A 23,284-nucleotide genomic window follows, 5' to 3' on the forward strand; every position below is an offset into this window, starting at 1 on the left:
ATATAGTCTTTATATATTTAAAAAGTTAGTACAACCTTCTCAAAAGAGTTTTATTGACAGATGAAAGATATCGATAATTATAGGTATTATCATTTTCATTAGTGTCCAAAAAAATTTAATTTTTTAAGTTCCCAAATTCACCATTAACTGTTTAGTTTTACAGATATTAAGTAGTAAATTATGATTTTGAACAATATTACAAAAAGCAAATGAATACAGTTAAGGATGGCTTATGTTTGTAGAAGTTGTAACACCACCAATTGTATATTGTGTTTTCAAGACGGTGTAAATGCTTCCTTATTTTCATTTAATTGTATTCAATGTAATCATATCTTGCGAATAAAGAACATTTCCATAGAACGTCCACATATAGAGTGTACTTGTTTACTTATAGTACACTGAAGAAACTGAAAAACCAATAAAAGTGATAATTGCAAGTAACGTTGAATTTACCTTATATTAGCTTGTTTATTGATGCCATCTTTAGCAATTTTGTTAGCTTGCAGCGAAGTATTAAATGCCTTTTCAGCGATTTCTCGAATATTCTTCGCTTCATTCTCTAATTTCTCTGCTAGAAGACGAGATTCTTTGGCCAATGCTGACATGTCTACGGACTGTTTGCCAAACTGATCAGATCTATTGCGCGCTTTGGCTAAAGCTGCTGCTCCTTCTCCATCAAGGTACTCTAAAGCGCTCTACAAAGAAAAACTAACTTTAATATTGAGAAAAAAAAACATAAATAGGTAAGGAATTTATTACATACATTAATTTCCTTCTGTGCGGCTTCAATGGTGTCCTCGGCTTTAGAAACATTGCCCTTGCTTCTTTCTACAGATTCATTTCCTTCGTAGCTCTCGTCTTCAATCTTATACAACATATTTCTGAAAAAAAAAGAGTTAAAATTTAATTTTAGATTTATTTGTGCTACAATTGATTTGACATTTAGTAAAACGAAGGTATTTTATAACACATTATAACCATTAATAACTAATCTAATGTTTAAAACTCCCACTTTTGGCGGCCAAATTTCATACATGTCTGTTTTAAATTAATTCTACAACCCCTCATTAATACTAATGAATGATTCTGTTTAAAACTTTGAGTGTATGTGGTTAGATAAATAAATAAATAAAAAAATTGCTATGCCTCCTTTCAATAGCTGTCTTGCTTACACAACGAACTAATTATGGTCACCACTCACCGGTGAGGCATGTAAACTTTATAGTAAACCATATCATGTTATGTTTGTTAGAAAGAAATAGATATTTTTAATGATAAAATTAAAAAGCTACGTATTAGGGGTTCCGGAAAGTAATGTCGTTTCTGTCGAAATATTTTACAAAAATGATTGATTGTTATCGCTCCGACATTGAAAATTTGTATACTAGATGGCAAAGGTTGTTGATAATGAAGGTGAATATTTTGTTGATTAGAAATAAAAACTAGTTAAAATGTAACCATGTGAATTTAACTTAAGAAAGCGTCATTACTTTCTAGTCCCCCTAATATACTTGCTTCTGTATAGAATGTGTGTTTTTATTCACAATATCACTTAATCTCAATTTTACTATTTATTCACGGTTTCATTTTTTAGGTAATACTTTATTTAGTATATTACTTCTATTTTGATACCAACCTGACGTCAGCTAATCTATCTGCTAATTCTGCCAAATTACTGGTGAGGCTGGATCCAGGACCTCCCCCGATCTCTGCTTGTGCGTCTTGAACCAAGCGTTCTATTTCAGCACGAACACGTTGAAGCTCTTGATCGAAATCTGCGTTCTCGACTACAGTAGGCGCTTTGGAAATCTTCGCCAAAATCTGAAATAATAATTTATTATAATTTATTATTATAATTTTCAGTATTCATAAATATTTACACAAAGCAGTGCAATACATTTTTCTTCTCTTATTTTCAGCCGATAGGCCTACCCAAAAATCGCCAACATGACCAGTATTGCGCTGCCCGCATTCGTTTACTACCCACGACCTTCTCTAAGAAGGGTCTACCTAATGGTGGGCCTATCCAGAGCCACGCAGAGTCTATCGACTTGTGGTTGCCACTCGAGAACCTGTTGGCCCCAACAGCTACCGATTGTACGAGCAATGTACCTCACCCACAGCCACTTCAGAACGAGCAATTCGATCTCTATTATCATTTCTGATTCGATCTCACAGCGAAACTTCGAGCACAGCCCTCTTTATTGCTCTCTGGCTGACCTTGAGCTTTCTTAAAAAACCCAATGTAAGAAGAGACCACATTTCAGATATGCCTGCTATTGCCCTAGTTTCTACCATAGCCAAGAACAGTTGGCTGCTGGGAACTAGAAGTCAATTTGTATTATCAGTAATTGAAGACTAAATATTTCAAATTCAAAATTGGTTTAGTTCCAAGACTCGGGAGGGGTCAGTTTTCATTCGTAAATATAAATATAAACAATATAAAAACGCCAATAACAAGAATAAAACAGAAAATAATAAATTACATATTTGACATGAGGATACATAACTTATGTACAATTAACAGATTGCAGCATGAAAATAAGAACTTCAACTTCTCTAGGTGAAAGATAAATATATATTACCCGGCACTTGATTTGGCACAAAAAAAACAGAAGAGTACTTCTTTATTGTAAAACCATTTGATTTTGTAGAGCGTTCTTATGTGTAGAAAAATAAAGAGCGATTGTGTTTATAAAAAGTTAAATTCCCTTTCTGTCAAATCAAACGCCGGATATTATATCAACTCTAACATTGTTGTAGAATTTTTCAAATCTGATCATGAGACATTTAATTACCAAGAAATCATTTTTAAAGTAATAATAAAGTTTGGTCATGTGAAAAAAACATACTTCATCTAATTCCTTTAACTTTTGTCGATGGTCGTTGACAGCGTCAAGAACTAAGTTATAACATGGTGGGCAGTCCTCACATCCTTGGCCATCAGCTCTTCGTTTCTTGTTTTCCATGCACCTGAGTGTATTTGAAAAATAAAGTTGCAATGAACTGTCTTTTAAAACTGATGTCATTGTTTTGTCCATGGAATTTTATATTCCATTTGGCTCTACAAAATTCACTATTAAGTTTATAAGCAAGTATCTGCATATTACATTGACTTCCTAAATAGAAACACTTTTACAAAAAAATATAGAAAACCTTATATATGAAGATTGGTTATAGTGTAAAAGCTTCAGAGGGATATAATTATGGATCTCTACACCCTCACATTACATCTTTAAATTAATAGTTTTAAAAATAACAACGTTAATAATATTGCAAGAAAATTGATTTAAATATTAGGATTACCGTGTTTTAAAATTAATTACATCATCTTTAACTAAATAGGTAATTGATACAGTTTCTAGTATTAACTCTTGCTGGCAATCAATATTTCAATTTCGAGAGGTTATTCATCTTTTCCAAAAAGGTTACCTATCACATCTGCGCCCCTCCACGTTATCTTGACAGGAGCACTGTCCACTGACGTCACACTGGTAATTGGTTGAACCCCATTCGTCGCAATCGCAGTCTTTGCATCCCTCCACTGAGAATCCGTAGTGATACGCTCGGCAACGATCACAGTGCTTGCTAAATAAATTAAAATAACATTAATGAGAAAAATGTAAAGCTTTTGGAAATCAATGATGAATATATAATTATAGTGTATATGTTATCCTTATAATATTCTGGAGCGATGCGCTAATTATAAATAAATAATAGTCTTCTTACTAAACTAAACTCACATAAACGTATCCATAAATTAAAGAGGGCAATCCTTGTAAACACTCTAATTTTATAAACAATATTAAATTTCAAATGTATTTATTATATTGCCATATTATATTAAAAAACTTAACACGTTTTATGTTAATAATATATTGAAAACAAGACTATTTACCTACATATGAGTCCTATTAGGTTTTATAAAGATGAAATAAATATAAGTTATTTATTTATGAGATATTTAACATTTATAATAATGAAATCACTGTTGAAATTAAAACTTTATAAACTTTTAGTTTAGCCATATTATACTATTGATTTCGTCACCTGATATTAAGCTATTTTATAAATACACATAAACTTTTATTAATTTCATAAATAAACATTTTAAATTTGAATGTCATAAATATTAAATATGAAAGCCAGCAACCAACCATTTGGTTTTAAGACTTAAAATTTACAAAAAAATGTTTGTGAAAAGAAAAATGTGTTCTTTACTAAAAGGTACTCACCCATCAATACCAGGTTTACAATAACATTGCCCAGAAACAGCATTACATGTGGAGTTGTGTGATCCCTCCAAATTACATTGGCATGGAATGCAACCTTCCCCGGAATCAATGTTATAGTAACCATCCTGAAATAAAGATATACGGTTTTCATTAAAGAATGAAATCTCTCCCAGTTCCTAATGTGAGGTGTTCCTTGCGTATTAATATAACTATTTTACAAATAACTCAAACTATATTGTGTTGTAGAGCCATTTAAATTAGGTAAAGTTTTCTAAACACAGACAAGTTGAACTGTAACCTGAAAGATAGAAGACTGCCTTTCTCAACTACTGCTGAATAATTTTTACCAGTCATAAGTTAGCCTAAACAGTATCCCTTTCATAAACATTTTTTTTTAGATATATCTGTTAGCTATATATGCTAGGTAACATCATATAAGCCCTTTGTACAGTGGTATATCAATACATGCCCAAACGGAGGCTCACATTTACAAGTAGAAAGTTCAGTGAAATTTATGTACAGTAATGTGAGACATAGGCCTTCTGCCAAAGATTACTGTGATTGACCAACGACCTTGACAATGTCGTCCGTTCTCCTAGTGGCGGTTCAACCCACGCCGCTTCCGGTTCGTAGTCTATTAGCAATGAAACATCACAATTCCCTGCGGAAGTATTTTGAATCACTTACCTCACATTTGTCGCAGTTTTTACCGATGACATGTGCTCTACAAGAACAGTAACCAGTGAGACCATCACATAGGGGAGGACCATCTGCACTCTCCAGTGTCCCAGCTTCATAACATTGGCAAGGTTTACAGTCGCCCTTCTTTGTTTGATCCAATGCATCGCCATAAAATCCTTTAATAAACAATTATAGGGAGTAAGTAATAAATAATAACTATTGGTTATTCAGGAAAACCAGCCCGTTGACATATCACAATACAACATCAAATAAAATTCTTTGAGACAAGTCACTTTTTTTTTAAAATGTACAATTTCCAATATTCTGCTTCAAATGAAGGGGCACAGATTGCCATTGTAACTACAAATGTAAAACATACACTTTATACTAGTTTAATAATTCAAAAAGAACACATTTATTTCATGAAACATTGAGACTAATTTTAATTAGCCATGGCACTTAAACTAATAATTATAATTTTTTTCATTTTATTATTATTAAAACTATTTGCTGAATTTAATCTATAAAACTAGAATCACATCAATCACCACTCACCATTCAAACATTTATCACAGTGTTCGCCAGCCGTATTATAGATACACTTTAAACACTCTCCCGTTGTTCTGTTACAATTGCCAACAGCATTCGAGTCAACATTGCCATTACATTGGCATTCCTCACATGGCTTTGGTGGTCCAAATTGACCAGTAGGGTCACCAAAGAAACCGTCCGCACATACTTCACATTTTGGTCCTGGAACAAGAATATGTTTACATTAAATATCCTAAATCATTGCAACAGTTCAATGTTTTGGTCAATAGAATGAATTGCAAAATAATAAAAATACAATTGTCTGCACATGACTATAACCTACATTCAGTTTTATCTGATAACACAAAATAGTAATTTGACAGTTAAAAAGCTTTATTTGTCAAACTTTCTAAAACACATAGTTTCTAGAAATATGATGATTCATTAATTTTATCACAATTTTATGTAAAAGAATCCCTATAATTTGTGATATTCTGTATAATAAAATATAGGGTTTGATATGATAACCTTTTTACATATAAATGTTGAATATTAGTTATTCCATAAAATTAAATTAAAATAAATATACTTATATCATTGAATAAAAAACATTACCTGCATATCCCATTGGGCAATCTGTGCAAACTATGCTCTGATCCATTAACTGAATGCAGCCGCTGTCTTTTGGGCATGGACATGGTTTGCAATCATCAGGTGTTCCCGCTATAGCGTTACCATAGAAGCCTTTTGCACATAGCTCGCAATTGCTACCAGTTGTGTTGTGTTTACATATGCAAAAACCTGAAATACAAAGCGCAGTATTTCAAAATTTAAATATCGAAAGAATGGAGACAAGTTATAATAAGTAAATAGCTTTTAAATGAGTAATAAGATGAAATAATGAGTGATAGTTTAACTTTTATTTACATGGGCTTTTGCTATTATGCTTAAAAATTGCTATTTTAAGGGTACAAGCCTATGTGAAAAGTGAACGTGTATATAGTTGTGTAGGCGTTCATATTAAATTTTAATTTTCTATTTTAATAGTCATTGTGTATGAAAACTCTATATAAGTTATATTTTTGTTAGATAGAGATGTAACAATTTCCCACTGGTAGGTCACATTAGCCATTGGTCAAAATTATAATGACACTGACAAAAATACTGCGATTATTGAGAACAGTTAACTTGTATAAATATTATAATTATATATTTGTAACTACATTACAGTACAAAATGCAAGTACGGGAAGATACAAGAACAACAAAGTGTTGGGAAGCTCTGCTATAATACATGACAAGTGCATCGTCTGGTTACCTGTTGCTGTGTCACAAATATGAGCATGTCCATTACAATCACATGGGATACAAGTGGAATAAGGCCCTCCATTTGCTGGTTCATGTTTAAACCCAGGGGCACATTCTTCACAATAATCTCCCACATAAGCCTTTGGACATGAACATTTTTCTACCCAATTCGCTGGAGCTGATCCCTTTTCTCTTCCAATGTTAGCAGTATCAAGTTTAAAGCTCATCATATATCCTTCTCCACCTTTATTGTATGTTCCTCTAATCTTAATTGCGGTTAGATTTTGAAGTATTGACATGTATTCAAAGTTTGAAAGAGTTGGAGTCCATCCATAACGGGGATCTTCATGCAGACGGAATGTATATTCTTGAATCTAAAATAAAAATATCTATTTTGTGACTATATAACAAATATAATCGTCAAATTTACGAATGCTTCAAAATATAATTTTTGGCAATATTTTTAAGAAAACACAATATGGTTTCGGAAGGAAATTTTAAAATCACATTATATTTAGGAAGTTACAATAAGATCCGCAGTTTCTTAAACATCAAAACATAACTTAAACTCACCAAGCATTTATTTATAGATACATATTCAATGCCTTACCTGGTCAGATGGTTCAGGGTTGTTCTGGCCATAAATATTCATTGATACGGATGCACGGGCGCCCTCTAATATTATATCTTGTGACGATGGATAACCTCTATTCTCTCCTAGACGCAAACTAAACTTGAGGTCATGGTTGTATGAAGGTCTTTGATCACCGAGAAACAGATTGGATGCCACAAAGTAAACTATTTCAGTTCCTTTTGACTTCACAGCTAAAATACAAAAATTAAAATTTTATTGTATACAGTTTAATGTAGGTTATTGTTTATTATAAACAAATGTCATCTAGCTATATTTAAAATATATTCTATTACAATAAGCAATTTATAAGTCAAATTTCACTTTTTGATTTATACAGGTTTTACTTTAAATCAATATAAAGCTGAACTGGATGATGAGGCGAGCGAGATGAGATGATGGATGGAACAGTGGCTAATCTCAGAATAGAATTATTTCTTTTTTTTGACATTTTTGTGCAAAGAAAAAATAAGATCACCACAGTTTTTAACTGTCATTTATAAATTCATTTCATGATTACACACAGTCACATAAAAGTGACAAAAAGCAATAATATCACAGGAAATTAATATACTTTTATTAAATATGTGTTTTTTTATAATTAATTTTCTATGGTTAGTGAATATGTACATTTCAGTATGATTTGTAATGCACAATGATTTGTTGAAATTGGAATACCTACCAATGTTCTGTGCATTAGCGTTAAACATTAAAGGCACTGATCTCTTCTGGTCATCTTCTGCGCCCCATTTTTCAGCATCACGTATAAAATGTGCCGTAAGTTCACTTGCTTGGTACTTGGGTGCTGAGCTACACTGCGAGGAATGACCAAAGCAAAAGCAGGGTGTACAGCCAAACTCATTTTCAAGATCTAAATTGAAGAACCCGGGTTTACATCTGGAAGAAAATATAGGGTTATTGGTGCTATTTACATAACCTGATTGTTAAAAAAATTAAATTAATGTGGAATACAATCAAACTGACACATTTAAATTAGGCAAAACTTAGTTAATTTTCTTCTTAGCAGATCAGAATTGCGAGCTAGTGGTAGATTACTACTTATAATGTTAAAATAATCGACAATACAAAATTCATGTGAATTTCTTCTTGAATTAAGGTATTTTGAATTTGATTTCCATGGTGGGTTTTATAATTTTCATGTCACGCGAAAGGCGCCCACTGTTCGACATAGGCCTGCTTTAAAGATCGCTACAATGCCTTGCACTGCTACATCCAACAACTTCTCTGCGACCATGATTACGTTGTCGATACATCAGGATTGACAATCAACATGGCAATGGTCAGCGGACCGAGTTCACTATGAAGGTATATATTAGGAGCGGAAAGTAATGTAGCTTTCTTAAGTTAAATTCGCATGTCTACAATTTTAAATAGTTGTTTAGAAAATCTTCAATATATTCACCGTCGTTATCAACAACGTTTTGCCATCTAGAATACAATTTTCAATGCCGGTGCATTAAAAATCAATCGGTTTTTCTGTAAAATATGTCGACAGAAACGACATTACTTTCTGGTCCTCCTAATATTTCTCTAACTCCGATTGTAGTTATATATGCAAACTTACTCTTTACATTGTTTCCCCTCAACGTTCTGTTTGCATAGACACACACCACTTTGCGGATCACATTGAGGTGTGTTCACGTAAGATCCCGATTCATTGCAGCCGCATGGTTTGCAGCCCTGCGTCGTAAAGTCGAAGTGGTTTGCAGCGCAAACGTCGCACTTGTCGCCCGTAACCCCTGGCTTGCATTGACACTTGCCCTCGGAATTGCACTGAAGACTTCTGGAACCTGAGAAATCCCAGATATGTATTGTTATTTTCTTGCCAACCTTTTATGAATACATCAGCAGTAGGTACTTGTTTTACAAAGTGATTGGTTATGAATGTAAAAGCTCTAGAGAAGTTAATATATAACTCTCACTGGGCACGGGGGGTTCACCGAGTACCTTCACCGGTCTCTCCTCAAGGAGGTCTCCTCGTGCTTCTGTGAACCGGGCGTAGACTAGACCGTGGTCCACCTAGTAGCCCACTGTGCCGCATTCGGAGGACTCCGGGTCGTCTCCGAATACCGGTTGGGCGTAAAAATGAGGGAAATATCGCCTCTATGTTAGAAGATGCCAAAAGTAGGGAATCATTTCTCAGTTTTTGTAAAGTAAGAGTTAAACATGTTACAAAAATAAACAAGTAAAACAGTGTAATAGAGTAAGCATAAAACTGTAATAAATATGTGAAAAAATGTAAACAAAATTGTGAAATAGAGAAATAAGGCGATGTATGAATAAGAATTAGAACGAAAGAGAAAGATAGAATGAATTGTGGTAAAAAAAATGGAACGATAGAATGTGTGAAGAATGATAGTAGAGAACGAAAATGAAAAGACTAGTAAAAAAAATTTAATAAGACAAAAAGTCCCTTCCCAAAGATAGGGGAACAAGTATAAAAAAATGTATAACTCATTTGTTACAACCATATCCCATCACATTATATAAAGTGATTACACTGAAATATTTAACATTATTTCTTTATATTGAAATGTGACAGACTAGTAACTTTTGTTAGTAAAAATAGTACAGGGACAGATAGTAAGCAATAAATAATTTTAATATGAAGTCATTTGAATTTTTAAAATACTTTTCTTACTCCATTATCATTACGTTGTTTATTATTTCAGAAACCATTGATTTATGTACAGAGTGTAGCATACGTTAGTTGACAGCAAATGCGCTATATATTCACCTCTTTAAAGCTTTTACTCCTTTAACTAATCACAATGTATCTATAGTATTTCTGTGTTCCAATTTAAAAAATTCTAATGATATATAATGTATGCATGTGTATTTTTACATATGTTTCAATATTACAAAATAATTACTATTTACCTTTGGACAAGCCATAACTTGAAAAAGACTTGACCAATTGCATTTTTTTTACATTTCCTAATACTTTTTGCATCATTGTTATGGAAAAAAAAAACAATTTCCAGTGCGGCTAGCATTTAAAATGTCAATAGCTAATTAAAAGAACAATCTTTGAATATTTGTAACATCAATCTTGAACATCTACGTTTTTCACATAGAATGACGTTTGTTCGCTTGTTGGAAAAGCAACAACATTTATCTATATGAATATATGAGAGATTTCCACGTATGTACTAGCCCATCGAGATCATCAACTCATATCTCTGGAATATTATGGCTTGAAATTTAGGAAAATTATTCCTTTCGCGGAGTAGAGGTTAGTTAAGGAAGGATTTCACGAAATTCCACCCGCAACGGGATTGATGGTATGTTCAATAAGTTTGCGTACCAGGGATTGTCCCCCTGTTGCTGTCTTAATATAATATAAGAGAGATAATCACTGCGTCAGCGTTAAGCTAAGCTTTTGATATAGCGGTAATCTGCATGGTTAGCCTACAGGTTTACTTTAGTTCGTAAAATAACTTCTTGCGACCAAAGTTTCAAGAGTTAGTTCAGTACACCTCCATGACTTGGTTCGACTATGACGGTGTCACATGTCACACATTTAATACCTATAGAGATGCTAATAGGTCGAAAGATAAGTATTTTTTAATTTTCCGAAAAAATTGCTAAATTAAAGCAAAACATTCGGAAAGAAATAGCTGGAATCGCTCCAATAGCTTAAACTTCAGGCATGTTTTTCAAAAACCTTCCGTATCGTTTAAAAGAGTTTTGCCGAAAATGTGGACAGCATATTGATAAAATAAATTTCAAACTATAAATCACATTCCTACCTTTGTTCAATAAAAAATAACTACTTATTATACAATATTGCAATCAAAAAGTAAGGTAAAATTGTGCTTTAATATTCCCGGCCATTAGGAAGGCAGGTAATATTTTTCCTAGGTTGGTAGGACTATCTATAACATTTACCAAGCGTCTGTCAAAAGTTGGAATATCATTTGGCTCAGCCCAAACTATTTTGAATGATGTTTTGTATCTCAAACTCGTCATGTCTCGATTGAACGATGTCATACTGCATTTGTTCTTCGCTTTCCGCAACCACAATATTAATTTGCATGATTTGGTTCCATGCAACTTCTGGTTATTCAACAAAAGGCCAATAAGATACGCATATTTGACGCCATTGAGGAGATAAAAACCAAATCAATGAAGTTCTTGTTGGTTTTACATGAAAAAGACTATTCAGACTGTTTCGAAGACAGGAAACGTTGGCAATAGTACCTTTTATAGGACGAGGATTTCTTTAAAGGGGATGAAATTTATTTTCAAGAATAAATAACCAATTTACCTATAGACAAAATCTCCTTACTTTTTAATTACACTATTACATTCAAAGCACGATTTTTTTATTTTCCTTTGAAAAAAAAATTTTGCAATAGCCAACCCTTTATAAAGTAACTTGTTTTACAAGCGATACTCACCAGTGGGGTTACAATTGCATGGCATGCAGATATCCTGACTACCCTGGAAGTAATTCTCCTTGCATCGCTCGCAGTTCGCACCATCGCGGTTCTCAGCGCAGTCCATGCAGTGGCCACCATGACCAGTGCGCTCATAAAGCTCCTTGTCGAAGTAGCATTTATTGGAGAAACCATTGCAGTTGCATGCTGTAAATAAAGTTTATATGTTCAATTCTTTTATTGTTTATGAACATAATTATATTTCATAGGTGTCAAAATTAATAATTAAATTTGAACTTAAGCCTATATTTTAAATTAGAAATACATTGAATGTAGGTTAATATAATTACAAGCTATGCATATGCAATTCGCTTGCAAATTTCTAATGCTACATTTTATTTGATAATACATACATTCTTAGTCATTGTGGGTAAGATAATTATTACAATATTAAGTAATGATTTAGAAATTATATAGTACATAATTCTTATATGCTTAATACACGGTTTCGCTACAGGCAGTTAATAATATAAATACTAAAAACAGAAAGTGGAAACATTTTTATAACACCAACAAAGTTGCCATTTCACAAATATAAAATAATTTATGTTTAATCAAATAGAAAACGGACAATAGAACAAACGAAAAGTTTGTAAAAAAAATATCACTCAGCATGCTACTCGTGAACTTGTATTTGCAATGTTGAACTTTGATAATAAAATATAACAGAAGGTGAAAAATAAAACTAAATTGTGAACACAAGTACAAGACAAATATGGTAGTTTGAAATAGATTTCAACACTTAATACCACAGAACTAGGTCATTAAATCGACTTAAAATTGTTCACAACTGCTATGCATACATTTTAATTCGCTTTTTGCAGAATAGTGCACAAAATTGCCTTGCCGTTAAATATGAAAACATTTGCAAGCTATTGCCAAATATATATGGAATGTATGTGACGTATCACTCTTTCAAGGTTTTCAGTCCGACTTGTAGATCTTTTATGAATTAACGAACAAATACGTGAACGCAAGTTGTGATATTTGCTTAAAATTCTATAAATATAGAGATTATAACTGCATTATAATGCTTCAATAGCTTCATAATATAATTAGAACTAATTAGATACGTCTTACAAGATAACGCAACGCAAATAAATTAAATAAATACTCGCACAATCGCCGGGCATATCTATATATATAAATAAAAATTAATCGCCAAATATTTGCTGAGCTTAAAACTAAAGAACGGCTATTTTAGCAACCCTTTTTCTTTATTCATACAATCCGCATAGCAGAATAACAATCCTAACCCTTGGTATACCGTCAAGTAATACTATGATATATTTAATGGAATCAGGCGTTACCTTGCGGAAGTCCATCCTAAGTAAGAAGAGGACCAATATTTAGCCATTTCCGCACATGCAGTGGTATTCGTGCAACAAAGTGTACCGCCCGCCAACCCGCTGACTAATGCGCATGCGGCAAACAATGCGAACTACACAACTGCCATCGTCAAATCACTCAACACGTGTTTCACCCCTCCCTCCCCTCCTTCTTACTTAATACTATGATAATTTAAACACACTTTTGAATTCTATAGTCTTCCAATGTAAGAATTTCAAAACGAATTTTTGTAAGTTTTATTAACCTTAACCTTCATATTTTCAGGCAATAGACAATCACTGCAAGGCAAAAGCCTTCCACAAAGTTCGCCACGATGACCAGCCTTGCGTTGCCCGCATCCAATCCATCGGTTTAGAAATATGTCCACTGCAAGCTCAGACGAACAATTGTTCGAACTATTACAGTAGGATCTCTCCATTTCTTATTTACTCATTTATTTTTTCTATATATGGAGTAGTTCAATGTTTATTCATAATTGTATAACCTTAGTAAATTGGTTTTTCCTTCGTTTTTATATTAGAGAGTGGACCGGAATCGCCAGCGCTGCTGAGCTATTACGCAGAACCAAAAATAAGGAAGAGAGCAGGAAGCTGATAGCCAACCTCCACTAGTTGGAGAGGCACTTCAAGAAGAAGAAGAAGTAAATTGGTTAAAATTATCTATCTACGTGTTTATATTTTAATCTGTTGAAAATCAGTGCTATAGTAAAGTTAAGCCGCAATGCAGTATGTACTAAGTATTAATTTTAATTTAAGTTAACAGTTTTCTTTCTTTCTAACTTACCCTTGCATTCATGAACGTTGTTAGGCGATGCTCTACCCCACGGTGCGTCGTTGTAAAAATCCAAGCATCTCTCACACTCGCGGCCAGCTGTATTGTGCTCGCATCTAAACGAAGTTATCAAACAATGTTTAGTTCATATCAAATATCAATATTTGAGTAAAACATTTAAAATAGCACATGTAGTCAGTCTAATATTTTAAAATCTAATTTAGGAAATGTGATATTACGTATAAGCCTAGCGGATTAGCAAGCTTTAGTGGCAATGGGCAGGCCACATAACGCACAGAACAGATATGGCCGCTGCGGCCTTATGGTGGAGACCACGGAGGAGAATATGCTAGATACAGGCCGCTTTTCGGTCTTAATATTTAACTATGAGTGGGCAATGGAAGATGGCAATAGAATTCTATGTCCAGCGGTGGACGTCCTACGGTTGAAATGGTGATGATGATATTACATCAATTCCGAGTACAGTTTAGAGACTGCATATTATAAAAACTACTTCCTTTACATTTCATCATACAATACCTATGATATATATACCCTTTTATGATGAAATTGTTTCATGAACGGAAGCAAAAAAACTTTCATTAGTACATTAAACAATTCGAATGATGTTAGACGCTGTTAACTTTTTACGGTTTTTATAGCTTTGTCCGGAAATCCGGAAGCAGAGATATCAACATATAAAAAACTTGGTTAAGATAAAAAAAGTTGTATTGTTTTTTGATATAACAGACAGATCTACTCGGTTGTTGGAGGGAGGCATGGACCACTTTTCAATTTTGGATTCGCCTTTAAAATGTGTCAGATTCTAATTGAAAATTGTCAGGATGAATTTTATTTATAATTTTTAGATGTTAGCAAATAAATACTATTTAGTTCATTACATGGAAACTTGTTTCGTGGGTAATGTATTCGTTACCTGCATGATCGGGCCCTAGACCCATTCGGCATCTCAATGGAGTCGCAGATAGAAGCATGGCCGTTGCATTTGCATCGAGCACCGACCGACACGTCGGCGATTGCATACCAGTAAGATTGTAGTACTTGGGTGTCCCCGAAGATTTCATCTCCGAAAGTATTCAAACGGTCTAGAGAAATTCGGAGATCGGTTGCCGTGACCCATTCCTGGAAGAAATAAAAGTAACAAAATGATATTATATTCCGCATACATATCATCATCATGTCAGCTGATAGATGCCCACTTCAAGGCATAGTGCAGCCCGCATCCAACGACTTCTAGCGACATTACCTATATCGGTCCTCCTTGTGGAAGGCCTATCCACGCCGCGTATACCGGCTCTTAGTCGCAATTTGACAACCTTTAAACACCGTGCGCCGTTAGTTGCAATAGCTATGTGTTGCAATAGTATGTGCTATGTTATAAATATGTCCGAGTAAAATTATTTACTATCTGTATGGTTTTTAAGACTAATGGCTTTTAAGATCTATTTGTTTTAGCTATAGTGAAAATACAATAATGACTTAGCTATGATAGAAATAAACTAAAGTTTAAAGTGGATCAAGTTACAATCCAAAGATCATCATGGAGTATCCAAAGCAAAGTAAGCTAGGCAGTGTTTCTACACGGTTATATTTACAATTTAATGGCTCGACCGCGAGCTGGGTTACTGCAGAAGTCTAAAAAAAAGTCGTTCGGCGCCTTTGACGCCCTGCTACCCGATAAAATTGTATTTTGTATCGAGCAACTTGAAAAAAACTATGTTACTTTTCTCTTGTTAATTATTTTACCTTACCTCTACCTTACCAAAATGGTAATCAATCATGTTAAAAACATAAATATAAAGAATGAGTATTCGTCAACAGAAAATAGTTAAAAAATTTACGTAATGAACTTTACCTGTAACTCTGGACTGCTCTCAAAAGTGTAACCAGAGGGTCGTCCTTCCAAAGTGGAAAATACGACGTTACCACCGGACAGCGGCGAAATATCCGAATATTCGCTGGTGCACAAGGCTCTGGTTTCCGCACCGAGGTCCGCAGCTCGCTGTTCTAGAACGCCATATGTATCGCGGCACGATACACTGAAAGCATTACATGTAGTACATTCAGTCAACAATACCTCTCATAAACAATACATAAAATAATTGCCTGACCACTATGTTTTTAATATTAATAATACATGCACTATTTTAGACATTCCAAGGTAGAAACTTGCATGAGATTCATCATCTATGGAAACTATGGTTAGTATGTTCATTGTGGATATGGATCTTTGGGTAAACGTCTCCTTTTTCTTCTTCCGTGTCTCTCCGTCGCTACCTTTGGCACGCCAGTCTTTCTCATCTACGTCGATTAGATCATCTCTTCACGGTGGTACTTTTTTGTACATATGATCCACCTATTGACCGTATTACATTAAAGCCTTCCGACTTACTGCCTCTTCAGTTTTAAGGCATGTGTGCATCATCATCCGTGGTCTCTATTTTTTGATGCACTATGTGGCCTGCGCATTTCCACTCCATCATGCGATTAAAACACCCGAAATTCAAAACAGCAAGATTTTTTAACGTTTTAATTCAGTTTATATTAAGATAATTGTAACATTTTCATTGAAGCGGTCCCTGCATAACTTTAAATCAATAATTTATACTAAGCAAACATAATAAACAAGTTTTAATTGCCTGCATCGTAATGACAATTAATTGCGCCTCTTAAAAGTAAAGATCTAAATGATGGAATTAAATATACTCACATTTATTTCACTTTATACATGTAACTTAAAAAAGGTTACGGTCTAGCACCGCTAAGCTCAATTTGTAATAAATTCTTTATATGATACACGCATACTTCAATTATTAAGATTTTTAAGCGATATTAAAGAAGAAAAGATTAGGCAACCAGTGTTAAGCTACGGAGTTAATCAAAAAGAAGCTATAAGTTGGTTTGCCTAGAGATTAAGTTAGACATTCTCATGTATGAAAAATATATAATTATAGAAAAGTGAGATTGATTCATATGATTAGTGAAAATTACTTCTAAAGAAATTGTTTTTACGTAAACCGCCTTCGAGCCGTGTGACTTGCGACAATAGGTCGCGGAATATGATCTTATATAATTCACACTTTGTACTCAAATTAATTGACACTGCTCACAAACAAGTTACCGATGCCCAGCAGCATCCTCTGTGTACCATAATACCACACTGCGATCTGAAACTCGTCTGCCAAGCGTAACGATTATGGTATATCCTCCTAAAGATGTCTTTGAGGGAGGCCTATGATTTGCAGTGGACATCTATGGGCCGAGACGTCGACGATAAACTGCTTTTAACTAATATATTAAAAACATTGGTGACTACAGTTCAGCATTATTTTTTACACATAAGCTTTATGATTGTTTTTTTATAACGCTGAGCTATTTCTTTGTCTAAATTTACCTGATAAACCCAGAGAACTGTACTTTCCAAAAATAATACAATTTTTCAAAGCGAATCATCATATGTTTTTATGCAACATTTTATTTAGTGCTTTTATAATTTACAGCATAGTGCTTATAAATTTACCTGTAATACTGGTATGGCTCCCAATCTGAATCTTCGCTTATTTTCTTGTAAATAGCGAAACTCTGCGGTCTTGGAGAGTAGAATACAATTCTGATGTATGTTATGTCGTATGCTTTACCTGGAGATTAAGTATTACGTATGTTATAAATTCTAAATACAGAAGAGGCTTTTAGTTGACAATTAAGATAAATAAATCAAACAATGCATTCATTTTGACCAATTAGTGTTGTAATTATGATAGTAATATTTATATTTTACCTAAATGTAATGTTAGGTTCACTTGGTTTGGATATTGGATGCCCTCTTTCATAGTTTCAGACTGCCACCATGTTTGATTATCTTGTTCGTAGTGCAAATCTGTTAGAAAATAACTGGAGAATTGACCAGGCTGGCAGAAGTCACAAGATCTGAAGAAGCAAACAGAATGTTATAGTAAACGACAAAAGAGGTTAAATGTTTTATTCTTTATTTAATTATTTATATCATCACCTCGTTCCAGATGAACTGCCAGCCGATGTCTGTATACAATACATCTTAGGGCCATTGTCGCCGCACGTATTTGTAGCCTCCATTTGCACCATAAAAGCCGCGTTCTCGAACTCCGGTATACATCTCTGTAAAGTTAAGAATTCATTTACCACCGTTATTATTCCCTTCTGACTCTCTATCTGGACTTCTTTTTATTACGAGTCTGGACTGCATGGTCGGATTTACGAAAACGGCAGCGGCTAAATACTACTCTGACAATATATGGTATGACCAACAAACAGAAGCTCGACACTATTATTATGTCAGCCGATAGACGCCCACTGCAAGGCAAAACAAACCCTCAAAAATCGTCAAAATTATCGTCGACCATCAATGTTATAATTGTCAATGTATACACGTTCAAATGTGTATGTAATAAGACAAAATATGGGATGGGTAGCAGCGTCCTCTGCGTACTCTAATACAACACTGCAATCGCCAATCGGTATACCAAGTATGCCAATTATCATATCCCCCCCCCCCATTAATATCTTTGGTGGAGGCCTATCCCTTGCTGGGGCGTCTATGGTCTTAAACGACGACCATGACGACGTATTTAAATTAAATTTATTAACCTTAAATTATATATATATATATATATATATATATATATATATATATATATATATATATTATATCAATAAGTATTTTAAGACTTAAATGATTTTCAATCATCGTAACAATATATATAAATAGTTTTATTAAAAGCCGATAATTTTTAAATAAAATATTACAAGATATTGTTTCACATAAATTCCTTCGTTATACGGTGCGATGTACAAAAACAAAAATTAAAACGCTTTTCTATGTCCACAGAAACGGACAATAAATTAGCTAGACGATACGGAAAGGCTGACTAAGGGTCTGTCACAAATAGTACTTTTGGGACCAAAATAGCGTTGCTTTTATATTTAGCGTATGCAGGACGTTGGCATCGGCCTGTAAGAACTTGAGTCATGAAGAGAATTGTAACTATAGCATTTTCTATAGCTTATACCTAAACGGAATACGGTTGTAATTCCATTTTTAAATCATATGTAAACATAGAGATGCATCTTATATTCATTACTCGTTTATTTAAAAAAAAAAACTTTTCGATATTGTATTCTCGCTATATATTTCAAAAATATTAAAATTAACAACAACAATTATTTTAGTAGTCATTAGTTGTTATAAAACTTCCATCGGCATCTAATTAAGAGAGGTCTCAAAGAACAGATACATAAGCTAATCTCGTAATCAGAGAATAAACAGGAAGAATCATTTTAATAAAATATTTTGTTGTGTATTTGATAAATCCATAAGAAGTCGTTATATTTCAAGTTTTTTTATAATTTATTTGAGTCCAGCATTAAGACGTAAAAGTGTTTATTTATATTAGACATCAGTAAAATATGTAACCTTAACTATCTCTGTATTGTACATAACGGCATCTCTGTTGTGAAATCGTTTTTTTCAAAATGGCTGCCATTAGTCATCAGTCCTATGTCTCGTTAAATCACTGCTTTTATCCTTTATTAGATGTTTTAAGAATATTTTTAAAACAAACCATAAGTTTATAAAAATAATAAAGTAACAATGAAAGTAAGTGAAGTTAATGTACCGCGGACTGACCTACTAACATTTATCGTATCGCATTTTATATTTATGCCGGATGACATCGAATAATTTCCTGAAAATAATTTTTAGTGTCATTAAGCTGTAGCCGTTCAAATGTTTTAATTATTTTATCTTAAATTAATTACATTAAACACTAGCTTTATTCAACATACGATTATATCTCTTATTGAACTCAAGTTGAGTCTACGAAGTTTTCGGATGATGAATGCCTCAGACCTGAGAAGAATATGTATATTTATATCTATATATGTATATATTTGTTAATAATATGTAATTACATATTTAATAAATATTGAAATAGCCTGATGGCGAAACCATCATTCTTAATGTGTGCCTTCTGTGAAATCATTTATATTGTCATAGCACAAAAACTTTCTTTGACATTTTTTTCAAATTACCAATGGTAGCTTTATGAACATGTGCAAAAATTTATGAAAATAATACACTATTTATATTAAGTCTTCAGTTAACGACACATTGTTGTTATTTCTACCACTTACCACAATTGAGGCTAAACTATTTTGTACAATTTAGGATATATTTGCACCGAAATATAAATTCCGATATAAAAACAGACAAAAATATAAATCTAACAGAGCTGAGCAATTAGCAAAATTTAGCTTTTACGATTCTTTGTCGCATGTGCATTAAATTTTAATTCCGTCTACAAAACTACTTACTAACAGCAGGACAAATTTTGAAAACCACGTATCTAAGAGTAGAAACTAAAATATGTACAATTGATGACGGATAAGGTCTATGCCAGTACTTGAAAAACAGCATAAATTTTAGTAGCATAATATTAAGAGTTAAGAGATATAGCAATTATTAAGTGTGAAAGAGCCAAATTTTTATCCGATTTATGTTCGTATGTTTTAAAATTTGTTCTCCATTATAATGCCACCATGGATGTATAACCACATGTATACAAAAAGGAAGCAACACGTGGCATGCGCAATGTATACATTTATTATACCAGGGCAAGCTTTACTTCGCACTAATTAAATCGACAATTATTACGAAATATATATTATATCACTTTTTACTTTATGAAATGTATATTTCTCTACATTCTTATAATACTATAGGTAATTTGTATTGTTCGTACGAGATCGCTAGGTATACAAAACGTAAAACTTATGTAAAACATTAAAAATTGTTTCAACTGTCAAATTAAAGCTGAAAGCCCTAGGTTATTAAACGATATCTTATTTAAGAGTTTTTAAATATAATCATATCTCTTGAAGCAGGATAAATGAATAGCGATTGTAATATCGCTGACATAATTATTTTGATCGTATTTTATTAATGAAATAAGTATTAAATCACTACTTTTATTTGTTTAAATCTAAATGCGTAATACTTATAGTAAATTTTAAAGTACAAGACGTGAAGATTTAAATGGCTATTTACAGAACCAATTAATAAATGGATAACATTAGATTTTGCGTGACCAATTATTACAAGACAAAGATCATTAAATTGTCACAACATCAAATTCACAAGCTCACATCGTAGTAAGCTCTATATATCTCTCTCAACATAACGGATGCGTGGCGATAAGCTCGTTCCGTTGGCCCCCTGATAACAAAACATTAGGCGCTGAAAGTAAACGAACTCATTTAATGTATCAATGGACTTACAACATTCATTGTCCCACGATAACCTTACGATAATCTATTACAAATCAACTGGCAAGCAACGAATTATAATTAGAAAACTGAATATACGAGTAATATCCTCACATGAATTAAATAATAATTATTATTATGGGATCGCGAAAACGACTTGGAAAATTCATTCATTATTATATCTACATTAATTTGTCAAATACAAATCAAAAACAGTTAATCGCATCTTAGAACCGGAGTTAAACTAACTTATTGTGAATTCATCTTCAACAATATATATATTTATTATCTTTATACATATGTACAAAGGTCAAATATTAAGGCAATTGATCATTTTATTTAACATCATCAAAATTGCAGCCGTAAAATTAAAAATTCTTAAACCATATATGTAAATATTATCAGTTATATATTATTAAGTTATATGTTATTTAGTAGAAAAACTTTAAAAAAAAATAATTTAAAGTGAATGTTTAATTATCCACCTGTATTGTTTCAGTTTATTTGAGTATAATACAGAATAAATAGAAAAGAATGTCATGAATTAAACGACTATTCTACTTGTCAAATTGAACACAAACAAAAACTTTAAGCTCCGTTTGAAAGTTTAAAACTCACTTGAGGCTGTCCATCGGTGTTATAACAAGTCGCTAAGTCCTGCGATCCGATCCTTGGTGTATGATAATAATCCTGTGCAGACGCAATAGCTATTAACGTTAGAAAGTGTGTGTAAATGAGAAGCCGCGCCATTTTGTTAGAGCGCGTGGAGCCCGCGTCAACGCGCCTGCTGGTCGACCGAGCAGCGAACACTGACGCTTGGCTCGTTTCACAACACTACGCCAAAGATGAATCAACGCTTATACAGAACAGACATTTATAAATATAGAATAGCTTTGTCTCTCAGAAGAAAAATAACTTGCCTTTAAAAATATAAAGAAATCTTAATTTTTACAATGGTTTTCTTTTGACGTGTTTAAAATAATACATGACGATTGCTGAACTATAAAAAAGTGTCTTGTATTATTTTTACATATTTTTCATAAGATAGATATGAAATTAATTTCAGAATTGTTAGAGGTAATACGGGTTGTAAAGTCATTCTTTTTATTAATGGAAAATAATTAACATAAAATAAATAACGCGAATTTTAAAAAAATAATCTTTGCTATGCTGGCGGTACACATCACTAAGCACGGCGCGGTGGCCTTAGCAACCGTTTTTGTGAACAAACCTGTAAAGGTTTAAGCTTTTGTTCCCAACGAGAGGGGCATTCTGGGCGTTGAGGTCAATAATTAGAGTTTAGGTAAAATATAACATAAGGGTATCCTGCATAGATCACATGCTAAAGTTCACAAAGTTTTAAATATGTAAATCTTATAATAGAGAGATTAATAAATTTAACGACATTGAGGTGGACGATTTATTATAAAGTCCTGTTAAATGATTTAATTATTTTAAGATAATTAAAAAGTAGCACATTTCCTTATTTTGTGGCCACTATCGTTTACCTACAATACGCTGCGAGAGCGAAGCTGACGCGGTTGAGTGCATTAGGTCACTCGATAGTGGCATCCCTCTTCCTCTTTGGACACTATCTCATTCATCTTAGCAGAACTTCCAAGAACTGGCTTTTTTTCATTTCTTATTTTACGACTATAAAAAAATCTGTACAAAATTGCATATAAGTAAAAAACTGAAATAAGTTTTGAATTTACAACAAACACTTTATACTTAAGAGAATCTTTAATTTTCAAAGAGTAACCGACATGTAAAACCCAGAATAGGACTTAAAAACTTAGTGCGTTATAATAATTTTTACGTTGTTTTCGCATATATGTTAAAGTTTTACTAATTAAATATTATAAAACAATATAATTTATATAATGAAAATTAAGCTACACTTAATTTTCATTATATTAATTATTAAGCTATTTCAGAATTTCGACCATGGAACATGTGGAGTATGTGCTTAAATAATTACATTCGCCATACTTT

General features: G+C 32.9%; 1 protein-coding gene across 1 annotated transcript in view; it reads right to left on the minus strand.

Annotated features, from left to right (window-relative positions):
- The window catches only part of LanB2 (laminin subunit gamma-1), a 29,523-nt gene extending 7,444 nt beyond the window's left edge, over window positions 1-22,079 (minus strand). The window contains exons 1-21 of the mRNA XM_068777104.1: window positions 21,908-22,079; window positions 18,000-18,124; window positions 17,769-17,917; window positions 17,511-17,628; window positions 15,846-16,029; window positions 14,907-15,112; window positions 13,982-14,085; window positions 11,810-11,995; window positions 8,971-9,196; window positions 8,068-8,282; window positions 7,365-7,579; window positions 6,765-7,128; window positions 6,063-6,248; window positions 5,472-5,669; window positions 4,923-5,092; window positions 4,236-4,360; window positions 3,433-3,588; window positions 2,853-2,973; window positions 1,637-1,821; window positions 764-881; window positions 454-695 (exon numbers count right to left, since the gene is read on the minus strand). Coding sequence (XP_068633205.1) covers window positions 454-695; window positions 764-881; window positions 1,637-1,821; window positions 2,853-2,973; window positions 3,433-3,588; window positions 4,236-4,360; window positions 4,923-5,092; window positions 5,472-5,669; window positions 6,063-6,248; window positions 6,765-7,128; window positions 7,365-7,579; window positions 8,068-8,282; window positions 8,971-9,196; window positions 11,810-11,995; window positions 13,982-14,085; window positions 14,907-15,112; window positions 15,846-16,029; window positions 17,511-17,628; window positions 17,769-17,917; window positions 18,000-18,124; window positions 21,908-22,039 — 3,725 coding nt within the window. The 5' untranslated portion in view covers window positions 22,040-22,079. The remainder of the gene's footprint in view (window positions 1-453; window positions 696-763; window positions 882-1,636; window positions 1,822-2,852; window positions 2,974-3,432; window positions 3,589-4,235; window positions 4,361-4,922; window positions 5,093-5,471; window positions 5,670-6,062; window positions 6,249-6,764; window positions 7,129-7,364; window positions 7,580-8,067; window positions 8,283-8,970; window positions 9,197-11,809; window positions 11,996-13,981; window positions 14,086-14,906; window positions 15,113-15,845; window positions 16,030-17,510; window positions 17,629-17,768; window positions 17,918-17,999; window positions 18,125-21,907) is intronic.
- Window positions 22,080-23,284: the final 1,205 nt, after the last annotated feature.

The sequence above is a fragment of the Battus philenor genome, unplaced genomic scaffold (genome assembly GCF_028537555.1).
Source record: "Battus philenor isolate CCGP_79_NKW_IND1 unplaced genomic scaffold, ilBatPhil1.0.hap1 SCAF_1, whole genome shotgun sequence".
NCBI lineage: Eukaryota > Metazoa > Arthropoda > Insecta > Lepidoptera > Papilionidae > Battus > Battus philenor.